Genomic DNA, 13641 nt, shown 5'->3' with positions numbered 1-13641 from the left:
GTCAAAGAATATTGCACATGTCAATTCTCCATCACCAACTTTAGAAACATAACATAAAACACATACATTATATACAAAACAAATTACAAAGACTTGAAGAAAATACATATATATGACATATACGTCATAGAGGCTGAGTGGGGACTGGGATTTGACAATGTAATATGTCTACATATGTATTTAGGGGCGTATCATTTTTTTAGCTGGGAGGCCTGGGGGTAGTCATTTAGAATTGAAAGTTGGAGAGAAAAAAGAACCCCTCGCCTAGATATAGGGATATTTTTAGGTCCCCCCTCTTCAAGCTAGGGAAAATACTTTATCCCCCTTTTTCATTTATAGTTATTTTTACAGATATGCATGTAAATTGCGGTATACACAAAGTAAAAATTCAGCGTCAATAATATGATGGGTGGACAGATACCGACTGTGTTCCAATATTGGTAGCCATGTCATATTTGTTGGTAGCTTCATTACAATGAGGACATGCAAATATAAGACTTTTTATATTGTTCTACACTGTCATGGATCTTTTTATATCATTTGCATTTCAGCAATTAGGAAAGTTTTGAGAAATGATCCCCCTCTATATAAAAGATAGATAAAAACCTGAACTCTCCTTTTCCATCAAAAGAAAACAATGATATCCCCTACTTTTTGACCAGTAATTTCCTTGCGAGAGAAAGAAAAGGTTTATTTATAGAAATGACGTTTTTATTTTTGGGATATTTTTAAATGGTGATTTTAGCTCTAATGCATAAATTCAAGGTCAAATGTTAATAAAGGTACGTCTGAAAAATGTTTAAACACGATATTGAAGAGGGTTCTTTATAGCGTTAAGTATGTACACGCGAACGGATATAAGGGACTTTTTTTAAAAAGTTCTAGTTCCGACAGATGTTGGGATTATGTACGAGTTTCATTGTATCTCTCTGATTTCTACACACGATTTCATGAAGCTGAAGAAATCAGTAATACACAACAGGAACAGAATTAGCGTGATTAATTGAACACACAAGGCTCAGTAAATTTGGCAACAGTCAAAATTCGTATACTTGAATTTTTTTCTTAAAAAATTGATACATGTTTGTACAGTTTATATCCTGTTGAAAAGATAGTCTATATGACCAAAGCTCCTATTCGTTCCGTAACCTTGTTCGATATGAAAGTTCCAATAATTACAAAAAGGTACAATGTATTAATCAGAATTTACGGGTTCCGAATAACAATGAAAACAAAATGGCGAAAGCTCCACCAACAAAAATACACGTGACTATGAGAACAGGTACAACAACCCCGAGACCTTTTCTCTGAACTTTGACCGACGTTACAGTCTCGTTCACGTGTGGTTTATCATCCTCTCTCAGTTGATTGATTTCCGGTTGATAAAAAACCGTTCGTTTTGGGTGTTCAAAGCATGATTTGTCCAGTTTTGGGCGCAATTTCCGAGTATGTCTAATAGAAAGGGTTAATACCAGTTCCGTGTCAGTGTCATATATATGCTTGATTCCGGATGGTCGGTGCGTTTTGAATTTTATTTTACTTAGATTGGGTCGCTTTAAATCTTTTCTTGTGACACGAACAGACTGCAATGCAAAGAAAATATTTTAGAAATGCGAAAACAGTATAAGTTAAACGTTTACTCAGACGTAATATTTGTTGTGCAATACCTCGGTTATTTATCGTTTCCATCAACTATTTGATTACCATATGCATGTAGTTCCAAAAAATCTTGTTGAACGGCAATGCTTAAAGCAATAACGTTGAGAGTGCGGAAAAATATGGAAGTACACGCGTATATAAACAATCCTTCAATCATTTATCTACATGTATAATAAACATTTTTTCACACTGTAATCATTGACTATCTAAATGTAATTGTGAATTACCTGCTGAAGTAAGTCTTACCTTAGAAGGATATATTTCCGGCAGACACTTATCTTTTCTCTTGTTTGACAGAATACATTGCGAAAAGTCATCGCCAGTTTGAGCAGAAGACAACGAAGATTCATTAGAATAATTGCACACACTGATCTTAGCAGACGAATTATTGGAAATCCCTTTCAGAAATTCATCCCACGTCGCCGGAGTAGATTTACCGATCGTGTCCATGTCTTGACATTTTTCCTATTTTGTGTCGAGATTCTAACAAATTATTTGTCGTTGTCCATGTCCTCACCGACTTATGGTGACTAATGTGTATGGTTTGTTTATGTTTGTAATGATCTGATTAAGATTATAACTACAAAATTTCGCACTTAAATCGGCAAAAACGAATGTTTATGACATCCAGGTAAATATATTCTTACCGTGTTCTCGAAATGACATCACAGCGATTAGCTATATGCGAAAAATTGTTTATGATTCCTATTTTGCCGCGTTTTTTTTCTACGAGCAGATGTCACTTAAAAGGTGTAGAACAGAAACAATACTTACAGTAGAAAGTGGATAATGTCGGTATGTATACTGAAATTAATTTTTTGAGTCCGTTTTAAACAAATACTTTTAATCCTTTAATTGTTCAATACATACATAGTATTCAGAGCTACATATGTACATGTAGCAGACTTTGAAAGTTACTTGAAATCCAATGCAAAATTTCATTGTTATTTTTAACAATTTTTACTATAGATATACAAGCTTGGTTAGACTGATTTTCACAAAAATCCTTTTAAGGGGTAGGTTTTTTTTTAATAAAGGGGAGTTCAAGTAAGAAGAACAAAAACAATTGAGGTCGCATTGAATCCACCTTCAATTTTCTTGACTTTTCTCCGAATTTGGATTAAGCCTTCAGAACCACCAAAGCTTTGAATTGAATTGGTTTTCAATCATATTTTGACTACTTATTTGAACTGTGTTTCTTACATTGTATATGAAGGCGCTATGTGAGCGTGCTCACTAAATAACTTTATTGTCTTTTTTAGACCTGTAAACGATTATTTTATTAACTACGCGCATAAATGTAATCCATTCTTAAAGTACATGTGTATTTTATCGTCAAGGCATTGTGACGTGAAGAAATACATGTCACGAGATGCATAAAAAATGAAGACGTCATTCGTACATTTACTTATCTATTGTAAATAGAAGAGGTAAAGATCGACTTTATACTTGTAGAAGGTAACGAAATTTATTTGTTAAGCATTAATGGCTGTCAAACTAGGATATGTGTATCCCTTCCCCACTTGAAAAGCGGACGGTATATAGTGACAATGCTTACCATCCGTCAGTTCGTCCGTCCCCAGTTCTAATCCGCAAACCCTCTCTAACCAATGAATGGAGTGTGACGAGACTTAAGCGTTAAATGAAAAATAAAATTAAATTAAAAAAATAAAATAAAATGTTTACCACATAATGTCATCTTTCATCTCCTATTTTGCTTTTTTTCAACTGAATGACTTTAGGGGTTACCTATTTATAGTTTCTATGGAGGGAAGCGGAGGTATTATCAAGTGACCTTTGCTCACAGTTTTCGTTTATTTGTTTATTATTGAACGGCTGTTAAATTGGTTTGTAGAGTACATGTTTTCTGCATTTTGTTTCAGAATGAATGATATAGGCCCATTGTGCTTTTTACTGTTGACTTTGGGAGCCCTAGTTCAAATAAGCCCTGGATTTTTGTTGACTGGAGGTAACACTCATAATATACGCTTTAAGATATGTAATGTTTGACTTCCACGTATCATAATTTGATTTTTTTCCATTTTGAACCGTTTACATTTAAATCACGCGAGACGAGTGTTCGGATGGGATTACTTTTGAAACGTAACGAAAACATACACGTACTTTTACTCCGAATTTTTTTATCAGATTCCGGTCCTTAAAACAATTGCTCCTGCCCTGTTTCAAAAGAAACAAGCACTGTCTCAACTATCGTCTTGCGCGATTTGACATGTAGACGGTTCAACATGTCAAAGGTTTCTCTTGTAAAATGATCAAAACTTAACTAAAATTTAAACTTTGTCAACGAATATGGTATCAGCATACAGGAAAATGAATCCGTAATCGAACTTGGTAAATGTAGGATGCACACTTTCATTCTTAAAGTAATTATAAGCATTTGAAGTTTGGTACTCCGCAAAACCGCTAAATATCCAACTTTTTCTATGTCACATCGTTCTGACTCTTACCAGACATATCAATACCATGTAAAAAGAAAAGGGTTTTAAGGTCAGAGGATATTCGTACTACTCATCTATCCGATAAATGTTTCGGATGTACTAAACTAGTACTCGTAATTTGCAAGACATGTAAACTCTTTGACATTTGGCGTGAAAAGTTTCTTAAAATTGGTACGTATGCTTATTCACGACTTTTCTGTCCGCAGATTCTTCCGTGAAACGCACGACATGCAAACAGAAAGGCCTTGTTGGCGAACCATGTAAGGCATTCTAGAGCAGTATTTAATAATAGATCTAGAGTCTGTGACAACGAACACTAAAAACTAATTTTAAATCATCGAATAACTATAATCTACAATTAAGTACGAATTTGCTATGTAACTCAAAAATAAAAAAATGATAAACACTCCGAGCTGCTAGAGACACGTACATGTAGCAATAACGATTTACTTGTTTACTCCAGTAATACATATCAAAATCACTAAGATTACCTTATAGCGGGTTAATTTTCGCGGGATGCTAATTTTGGTGTATATAACGGTCTGTCTAAAAACGCCAAAATAAATTTCGCAAACTTTTAACCCTAGGATAAAAACTTAGTGCACCACTCATCATCCGCTAACATAAGAAATGCAAACAATTTTCTTTTACTTTTTTTGCTTCAAAGTCGCAAAATTTTGAACCCGCCAAAACATTCCCGCTAGCATAAACTTAGTCTAACTTATGGCGGTCAATTTGATAAGTTATGATACTCTTATGTGTTTTTTCACCTACATAAATGAAATGTATCCAAATCTCACTGAAGAAGTAAATTGTTTGGTCTTGTAGAGAGCTTCTGTATTTAACACTTGCATTCATACACGTATACGTACAGTACTTAAAAGTGGATTTGCGATGCATATTTTTGCACACGCTTGAGGTCAACTATTTATTCTTAAGAACAAAATCTAATTACTTTTGCCCCAGTGAGACAGTGTGTCCTACACTATGGCGTGAATCAGCTTCTAAGCAAACGAAACGATGAATGGGGATGGGGCGAACGCTCAGAGGCCGAAGCCATCATTGCTCTTTATTTGGCCAACGGCTCATTATTCTCGAAGAAGGACCCTAGCACCTACATCAGTGTCAAGCAGATGAATCTGGACCTACTTACAGCATTGTCAAGGTGCGTTACGAGTAAGCACAATGTACTAAAATAAGAATTGAATTTACGTAAACTTTGCAAATTTCGAATTAAAGGCAAGTATCAACAGTGATGTATAAAATGATATTTAATGATAAAGGTAAAATAACAAATCAAATCAAAATAGTTTTCCAGTGCAGGGAGTTGGATCAGATATTATCATTATTCTTTGAAATAAAAATAAATTATGAGCTTCCATGGATCGAGAGAAAGTCTGGTATTATGCATATGTGCATGAGATTTTCCAGCGTTTTCCGCCATCCATTTCAGGCGCGTAGCTGAGGCCAAATTGAAGTGTAGGCAACATTACGGCAGGGAGTCTGGGGACCCCTTAAGGCCCCCAGCAGGTCCAGGGGGGCGAAGCCCTCCCCCCGAAGCTTCGCGGAGATAGCGTTTTAGAGCATCATTTATGCCTCTCCTGGATGTATTTTATCTCAAAAAAAAAAAAAAAAAAAATTGGCAAAATTAAGTGCAGGCAAAAGCTTTTTTGTCTAACGGCAGCTACACGCCTGCATTTTTAGATAAATAGTGTACTTTTGAGGGCAATTTGAACTACTCAGTCATTTCCGCTTCCCTGATAGCAGAAAGGAGAATTTTTAATTGAAAACAAAATGAAGAAATTTTAGTGCTATGTGTATCTAAGTAGTTCAACCTAACGGTTGGCGCTAAAATAGTCAAATATCAGTAGAAATAAAGAGCAATAACTCTACCAAAAATGATGTTGCGAAGTTTAACTATAATTCTAGAATCGGGTAGGACAAGTTCCGGACAGATTCTGGCTACACACCACTAATATCACTTCCCATACGCTCCAATGCTAATTTCACTAAGTTCGATGTGGTATGGAGTTTCTGCCTTAAGTAGGGTTTACTACCATAGTCGGTTAAAGAGCTCACCAGAGCTCAAGTTTGTAATGTTGATTGTACATATATTCCGACTCTAGAGATTACTTACTTACTAACCTTGAAGAGCAACACCGGCTCTTAGAAGGCAACGACCTAAAATAGAAAGGGAATTCCCCTTCATTTTACAAAAAGGGGTTCTTCATGCAGAACTCATAAAATATTTAATTCAGTAAGTCACACTAACCATTTTATGTAGAAATAAAGAAAATATGATTCTGTACCACATACAGGTTTACTTGTGCAAATTTGATGTGCACTTTTTCCATAGTAATATAACACAGGTGCACTAAAACTTGTGAAGGACTATTTCTAAAAGCTCATTGGTTGAATTAATGTTATGAACCTTCTTCCGCTTTCCTTTGGGTTTTTCTTCTGCATAACGAGAAAGGCTGTGTAGTTCCGGTTCCTGTTGAGTGATTATAGTGCTTTTGCACATTAAATTTCACTAGTATATTGTACCTAATAGGGCCTGTATAAGGAAACTTATAAAATGTCTTGCAATTTAAAGGTAATAGAACTACGAGTTAAATGTATCAATCCATCAATTTAATTATTTGTTAAAATGACAAATACTATGTCATATTCATTGCATTATAGAGACACAACCTTAGGAAATGAAAATTGGGGCCATGGAAAAGTAGCACACTACATCATGGGAGTTGTTGCCACATGTCAAAATCCTAGAAACTTTTACGGCCATAACTTAGTGGAGAAGTTGAAAACCCATCTTATTGTCAATGTCCAGCATTTCCAGAGCAACAACTTTGCACTTGCACTTTCAATTCTGGCTTTGTGTATAGCAAACGCTCCTGTCGATACAGAATTCATGAGAAACATATCTTCACCACAATATGGAATAGGTAATTTTGCTATGCATAATGTATAATACTTTATTGCGATATTTTTTTCATTCATTTCCAAAACACGTTAGTGTCAGATTGTAGTGGTTCACGATTACGCAATATTTGTAAAATTGCAAGGTAATTTTACTTCTACATTTTTTTATATTGTTTATTTAGTACATTCCTGTGTAAATAATTTACTTCGTAGATGACGCGTCTCTTGCATACATGGCATACACATGTGTGAATGATACAACTTACTCATTTCACAAGAAGACAGTTTTAGATTTCATCCTGAGAAACCAAGACGACAAGGGGGTATTTGGAAATGAGTGGTCAACAGCATTGGCTACACAGGTAAGTAAAGTAAGCCAATTGAATAGTTTAATTTCATACAAACAGCAGTAAATAAAATTCCTTTGAAAACTATAAGATAGATGTGATATTGAATAAAACATCAAGTTGAGTAGACAGCAACTTGGGTTTTTCACCATTTACCTACCATTGAAACAACTTCTAAAATGTTTATCAAAATTATGCTTTTAGATATATGTTGTTTTTTTTAAAGAAATTAAAGGTTTATAAGTAAGTTGTGTTTCTTTGTATATATAGCATATTTGAGTTGGAAATTAAAGAAGATTCTAGCAATTTAGATAGCAATGGATAACAGAAAGTTGCGGCTGTTTTTCTACTGTGATAGAGAGCAATAGCTTCCTGCAGAGTCAGTGTTTAAACTATTCGTGAGCTCAGGAATCGTAAGTGTTGATGAACGAGGACTGACGGAAGCAGTAGAGTTGTAACTTTGCTTGGTGTAGGGCAGACAAGTTGTGTCGATATAATACTATTCTCCGAAACAGCGGATTATAGCTTTGTCGGCTCTGCTTATCACTAAACGGAAAAATACAACTGTACCACAATGTAGAGTCAAAATTTCTAAAAACAATGTAGGGGACTATTTGAAGACGTTGGGACCATATAATTTAGAAAAGGTATATACACCCTTGAAAGTTTTGAACAACTGATTAAATCGTTACTCCTTTATTATAGGCACTGTACGCTAGCGGAGACAAGAATATGATTAGTAAAACAGATGCCAGTTTACAGTTTCTGATTGATGCAGTCGGTATGATTTAAGTCTCATAAACAGATATGTATTCACTGTGTCGAAATATGTCATCTTTTCATAGTATCATCTTACACTTAAGACTTCTGCAACAAAGTTCTTCTGCTTCAATAAAAGTTTGATGGTCATCGTCATTCTTACATTACTTCTGTCGAAATTCCTGTCTTCGAAAAGAATAATATACAGAATCTATAAATCCATCTTGTTCATCTTACTGTAATTCTTTAGTAATTTCAAAAATGAATACTGTAAAAGTACTATTGTTCGTGGGGTACCAATTTCCGTGGTTTTCTTGTGGAAACCACGAAATTTCGTTCCCAAGAAAAGGAGATTTGCATTGATGTATATACTGAAAACCTCAAAACCACGAATTCAAGAATGCACGTGTTTCGTGTTTCTTCTCTAATCCACAAAAATTGGTATCCACGAATTAAAGTACTTTTAAAGTATATATTATGTATTTTACCTATCCTTTTTAAAGGCAATCTAGAATATCCAGTTAAAAAAGTAATTTGAACTAACATTTTCCGAAAGAAAAAAAATATGTAAAAATCTTATATAGATGGACAGCAAGAACCTACTGTAGCATTACTGATGTCAGCACTCCCAGCAATAGCTAAGACATCTTATGTAGACATAAAGAGAGTTAATTGCAGGAAAGAAACAGCAGGTATTAATTTTAAGTCTTATGTTTATTTGTTACATGTATATCTAGGATAAGGTGACCGGAAGTTAAAGTCATGTGATCTTCAGTGGCAGATCTATAGATTTACAAAGGGGTAGGGGCAAGTCCAGGGCCCAAATTTTTTGTTCAAGAAAAAAAGGTAAAAAAATGCATCATGTTCACTAGTGTTATAAATGAAATATATAGTTCGTCTAAGGGTTTGTGATTATTAACGTAGAAGGATGTGCAAGTCTTTCTATCAGCACGATTATAAGAAGTATATCATTGAAAATCTTGTTCTTTTGTTTCCAATAAAGATTTTCCATTTTGCTTTCTGGATGTTGAATATCATATTCGTAATGTTTGCTATATAAATGTATACAATTATTTATGTTATATTAATGTAAAATTAGCTGTTTGAGCTATATTATCTGAAGGTAGTGTCAATTTGTATCTTTAATGTTGAGTTGATCTTTAATGTGCCATGCTTGACCTTTGATAAGAAGTTCAGTTTTTGACCTTGAACTCAAAGGTGGATATTTAAATCTTATTCTTGGCACATCTTGTTTTGGTGGTGTTTTGGTGGTGAACAATCATGCCGTAAATGACTTGAGTATTTTGACCTAATTGGTCATATCATACACATGTTATTGGTGTCTTATTGAAAGGGCGTGTATGAAATCTGGACCTAAAATTCAGTATAGAAGCTATATTTTCTTCAGCCTGGCATTACAGCTACACATTCAATAGTGTATTCTGGATTCACAAAGTATCATTTATAAGCTTATTTTGGTGAGAATCAATAGTTGAAATATGACGACTGTTGACATTCAAGAGGTTGACTTATTTTCTGCGGGAAAAAATGTCAGGATGATGAAATGTGAAGCCTTTCTAAATGAATAAGTCAAAAGGGATTCCAAAGTATAGGAAAATCTCGAAAAGCAAAAACCTAGTGGTCTCTTTTAACTTCCCCAATCCGAAAAAATGTTATCCAATAAAAAAGAACCATAAGTGTTATCCAATGAAAAATTAGTGTCGTTGATTATTCGCTGTAAACTATTGCCGACTTCTGTTTTCCATGACTGGCCAAAAGCGATTAATTTTAGTTTCCGTCTTCTTTGAGACGGAAATAAGGTCTAAAATACTTACTGTATACAAGCATTCATACCAATCTCCAAGAGTACATTATCAAAAGTATAAAATTATTCACGACGTATCTGTTTAGTCGAAAAGAATTAGAATTTACGGCTTTAGATGCAACGCTAATATAGATTTGTGTCAAGAAATGGATATTCGTAATCTCAAGAATTCGTGAAGACAGGCATATATATGCAACTACATACAACTCTGCACTTATACCTGCATTTCTATCTTAGAGCTTTATAATTTTAGTGACTGAACCGACAACAACAACCAAACCCTTTCAGATAAAAATCACCGTTCAAAATAACCTCTTAACAAACCATTTTAAACAAACATGGACTGTACTTGTTCAGGAAGGTCAAACCTTGCTTGATGTTATGATCCATTTACAGATTAATGACGATTCTTTCAGGTATATATTATAATAATTTGATTTAATATGTAACAAGCTTTCCGATTTGCTGATTCTGCTTTTGGATCACCTGCATCTAAATCATCCAAACAAGAATACGTTATGATTATGAATCAATAATTAGTATTTAAATTATAAAGAATGTTCTTGATTTTTAAGTAGGTTATACTCAATAACTGGGTTTGGGCCAGTTTACACTTTTTATGAAACCGACTTACAACTGTTAACCAGTTTATTTAGTAAAGCATGTTCAGAAAATAGAAACATTGTTTAATATTAGAACTTTTCTGAGATATTTGAAAACCATCATGTGCACACACACACACACACACACACACACACACACACACACACACACACACACACACATATATATATATATATATATTTATACAGCAGTCTTTATAAGGCCAAAATCCCTCAAAGGACACTTTTATTTTTAATTCGGAAACAGGTTCAATTTACATTGTAGTTCAGTATATTTACTCGAAATTTATCGTAAATGGATTTGGTATTATAATTTGTATTTGTTAATTTGTTGTACATTTATTTATTTGCTATAAAACTTTTTTTATTTTCGAAATTCAAACGTAGACAATAATATGAGAAACAGAAAATCAAGGAAACCAGGATTCGAACGGCAATCAAATCAGTAAAAGATATAGTAATTTTTTGTTTCATTGTCCAGCTTAAAAACGAAACAAACGACGTTTGGAACGATGATCACTGCGGTATGCAGAATGCCGGCGCTAACTTCTCAGCATCAATACTGGCAAATCCTCGACTCGGGACATCCTATTCAGTCAGATATGTGGAATCTATTTCATTCGTCCCCGTGCAGGTCCGGATGTTAAAAGAATAGGCCTGCAGCAGCGCTAAGCTTGTGGTATAAGGCGACTAAATAGTGCTCAGAAACCTAGCCGGGGGCTAGGCGCTCTGCCCACAGAGCAACTGGGATGTGTACCCCAGGTGGTGGAATGGGGTACCCCTGGGGTGTTACAGTATGTCAGCTGGGGTTGTCAGGCTATAATACGGAAAACCTGACCGCAAACCATAGTGGTGTACCGTGTTGGGAAGGATACCACGTTCCTCGCACGTTAAAGGACCCTGCTGTGGTATTCGATAGGAGTAGGAACCTTTGCGCTCCGCCACAGGAGGCTAAATTGCCCGACCTTACCCATCCCCCCTTTTCCAGTGGCAATCAAAATTTGTCGACCCTATTATCCTTGTGACCCATCCTTTTTTTTTTCATTTCATGTTCATTTTATCATCCATTTCATGTTCATCGTCTGAATATAGCTGAAATATTGCTGCTCGGACGTTAAACCCCAACAAACAAACAAACAAACAATTTCATTCGTGTGTGTGTGTACCACTTTATTCAGTCAGATATGTACAATCTATTTCAATCGTGCATGTACCACTTTATCCTGTCAGGTATGTACTATACTTCAATCGTGAATGTACCACTTTATTCAATGCGGTATGAATAATCTATTTCAATCGGTTATGTACTGTTTTCAGTCAGATATGTACGATTTATTTCAATCGGGTAATGTTCAAACAAATTCAGTGAGGTATGTACAATCTATTTCAATCGTGCATGTACCACTTTATTCAGTGCGGTATGAATAATCTATTTCAATTGTGAATGTACCACTTCATTCAGTCAGGTATAAACAAACTATTTCAATCGGGTATGTACTGTTTTCAGTCAGGTATGTATAATCCATTTCAATGGTGTGTATGTACCACTATATTCAGCCAGGTATGTACAAACTATTTCAATCGGGTATGTACTGTTTTCAGTCAGGTATGTATAATCCATTTCAATCGTGTGTATGCACCACTATATTCAGCCAGGTATGTACAGGTTATTCCAATCGTGTATATATATCACTTTATTCAGTCGGGTATGTACAATCCATTTTAATCGGCCAACTTATTCAGTCAGGTATAGTAACCTTTTAATAGATAAGTTAGTGTCGTACTATCCTATTTGGCTTGGTATATACCATCTTATTTAGTTTGATATGTACATGTACAATCCTTAGTTAAGTATGAACAGTTGTTGATAGTTGAAAAGTTGAAAAATACTTTGTATGTTTTTTTTTCACTTTCCCTGATCAGAGACCAGGACGTTACATAGAGATGAATCTTATATAAGTAAATGTGTATATAAATGTATATCTATTGTTCATTTTTAGCACTTGATGCTTACCTACCGATTGCAGGGTCTACTTACACGCTGGAACTTACGTCATGGTAGAATCGTACCAGGAATAAATTACCGTTTACTAGTAATTTGTTCGTGTTTTAGCCATCTTCACATTTGCATTCTATTTTCATTTACATAGTTTATCATTGAAAAAGGAGATATTAGTAGCTTGTGTTTCGTACACTGTAGGGATAATTGAGCAAAAAGCATATTGGATATACTTCTGTTAGATGAAAAATGTCTAAATAGATCCAGTATATAGTTAGCAATGAATATAAAAATAGAAGATGTGGTATGATTGTCAATGGGATATTCATTCGCAAAATGCCATGCAACGAACAATTAAACTTCTGGTATTCAATGATGGGCAAAACCCATACCATTAAGCAAGCTGTAAAAGGTCCCTAAATAAATGATGTTTATCTATTCATAAAAGACGAACATCGACCAAATCCATAGAAATAACGTAAAACGAATAACAGTCTACAACCACTGGATAACAGGTTCTTCGCTTGGGACAGACACATATAGTATGTGGTGGGGATCAACATATTTGTGAGCGCTCAACCCTTACCTGGGACAGCAGTTGGAAAATATAGCAAAATAACGAATTATAAAAAACTGTACAGCTTGGAATTAAATCGTGATATCAGTACAGAATATAACATCTTAACAAAAAGGAGAGTAGGCAACAAGCTATATGTACCTTGGATAAGTATTCGCTGTTTCGGTAATTTAGTTCAAATCAAAGGAAAAAATGTTGATGAGCACACCTAGTTTACTCATTCAAAGGTTTCCCTGAAGTCACGTCCAAATGGATTTAGTGAAAACATATCATAGAATGTCTAATAAGAAAAACAAGATCTTAGTGCAAATGCCAAGATAAAAAGTATTGGCAGGCAATAGGACAAAATGCACTAAAGTTAATTAATATTTAATATATTAACAATAGAGTCAATATGACTAAAACATAATTCAAAGATTAATGGAGTTCATCGTTTGGCTAGATCCTTTAATCTCAGTTTCCGGTATA

At 34.6% G+C, this 13641-nt stretch overlaps 2 protein-coding genes across 2 annotated transcripts; one reads left to right on the top strand and one right to left on the bottom strand.

The window, feature by feature from the left end:
• Positions 1 to 771: 771 nt before the first annotated feature.
• On the bottom strand, positions 772 to 2179 carry LOC148626627 (uncharacterized). The gene is made up of 2 exons (XM_088571241.1): positions 1906 to 2179; positions 772 to 1583 (listed from the first exon to the last, which is right to left on the bottom strand). The coding sequence occupies exons 1-2, from the start codon at positions 2107 to 2109 to the stop codon at positions 1200 to 1202; spliced, it is 588 nt and encodes a 195-aa protein (XP_088427367.1). The 5' UTR covers positions 2110 to 2179; the 3' UTR covers positions 772 to 1199.
• An 810-nt stretch (positions 2180 to 2989) lies between these two features.
• LOC148626626 (transcobalamin-1-like) lies at positions 2990 to 12694 on the top strand. The gene is made up of 11 exons (XM_088570787.1): positions 2990 to 3117; positions 3543 to 3628; positions 4325 to 4378; positions 5085 to 5283; positions 6804 to 7066; positions 7257 to 7405; positions 8096 to 8171; positions 8734 to 8841; positions 10228 to 10390; positions 11079 to 11197; positions 12598 to 12694. Exons 2-11 carry the CDS (start codon positions 3544 to 3546, stop codon positions 12657 to 12659), a joined length of 1278 nt encoding a protein of 425 aa, XP_088426913.1. The 5' UTR covers positions 2990 to 3117; position 3543; the 3' UTR covers positions 12660 to 12694.
• The last annotated feature ends 947 nt before the right edge of the window (positions 12695 to 13641 follow it).

This window comes from Perna viridis, chromosome 2 (assembly GCF_037379345.1).
Source record: "Perna viridis isolate PV_CMFRI_1.1 ecotype Kerala chromosome 2, ASM3737934v1, whole genome shotgun sequence".
Lineage (NCBI taxonomy): Eukaryota > Metazoa > Mollusca > Bivalvia > Mytilida > Mytilidae > Perna > Perna viridis.
The sequence above is the reverse complement of the archived record's forward strand: the minus strand, read 5'-3'. Positions and strand labels throughout refer to the sequence as shown.

What these genes read in the sequence shown, in the direction of transcription:
- LOC148626627 (XM_088571241.1), bottom strand. Translation starts at nt 2,109, where the DNA reads ATGGACACGATCGGTAAATCTACTCCGGCGACGTGGGATGAATTTCTG. An exon ending in CGGAAATATATCCTTCTAAG is followed by an intron (nt 1,584 to 1,905) that starts GTAAGACTTACT and finishes TTTGCATTGCAG; the next exon opens with TCTGTTCGTGTCACAAGAAA.
- LOC148626626 (XM_088570787.1), top strand. Translation starts at nt 3,544, where the DNA reads ATGAATGATATAGGCCCATTGTGCTTTTTACTGTTGACTTTGGGAGCC. An exon ending in GTTTCTGATTGATGCAGTCG is followed by an intron (nt 8,172 to 8,733) that starts GTATGATTTAAG and finishes AATCTTATATAG; the next exon opens with ATGGACAGCAAGAACCTACT. An exon ending in TTGCAGGAAAGAAACAGCAG is followed by an intron (nt 8,842 to 10,227) that starts GTATTAATTTTA and finishes TTATAATTTTAG; the next exon opens with TGACTGAACCGACAACAACA.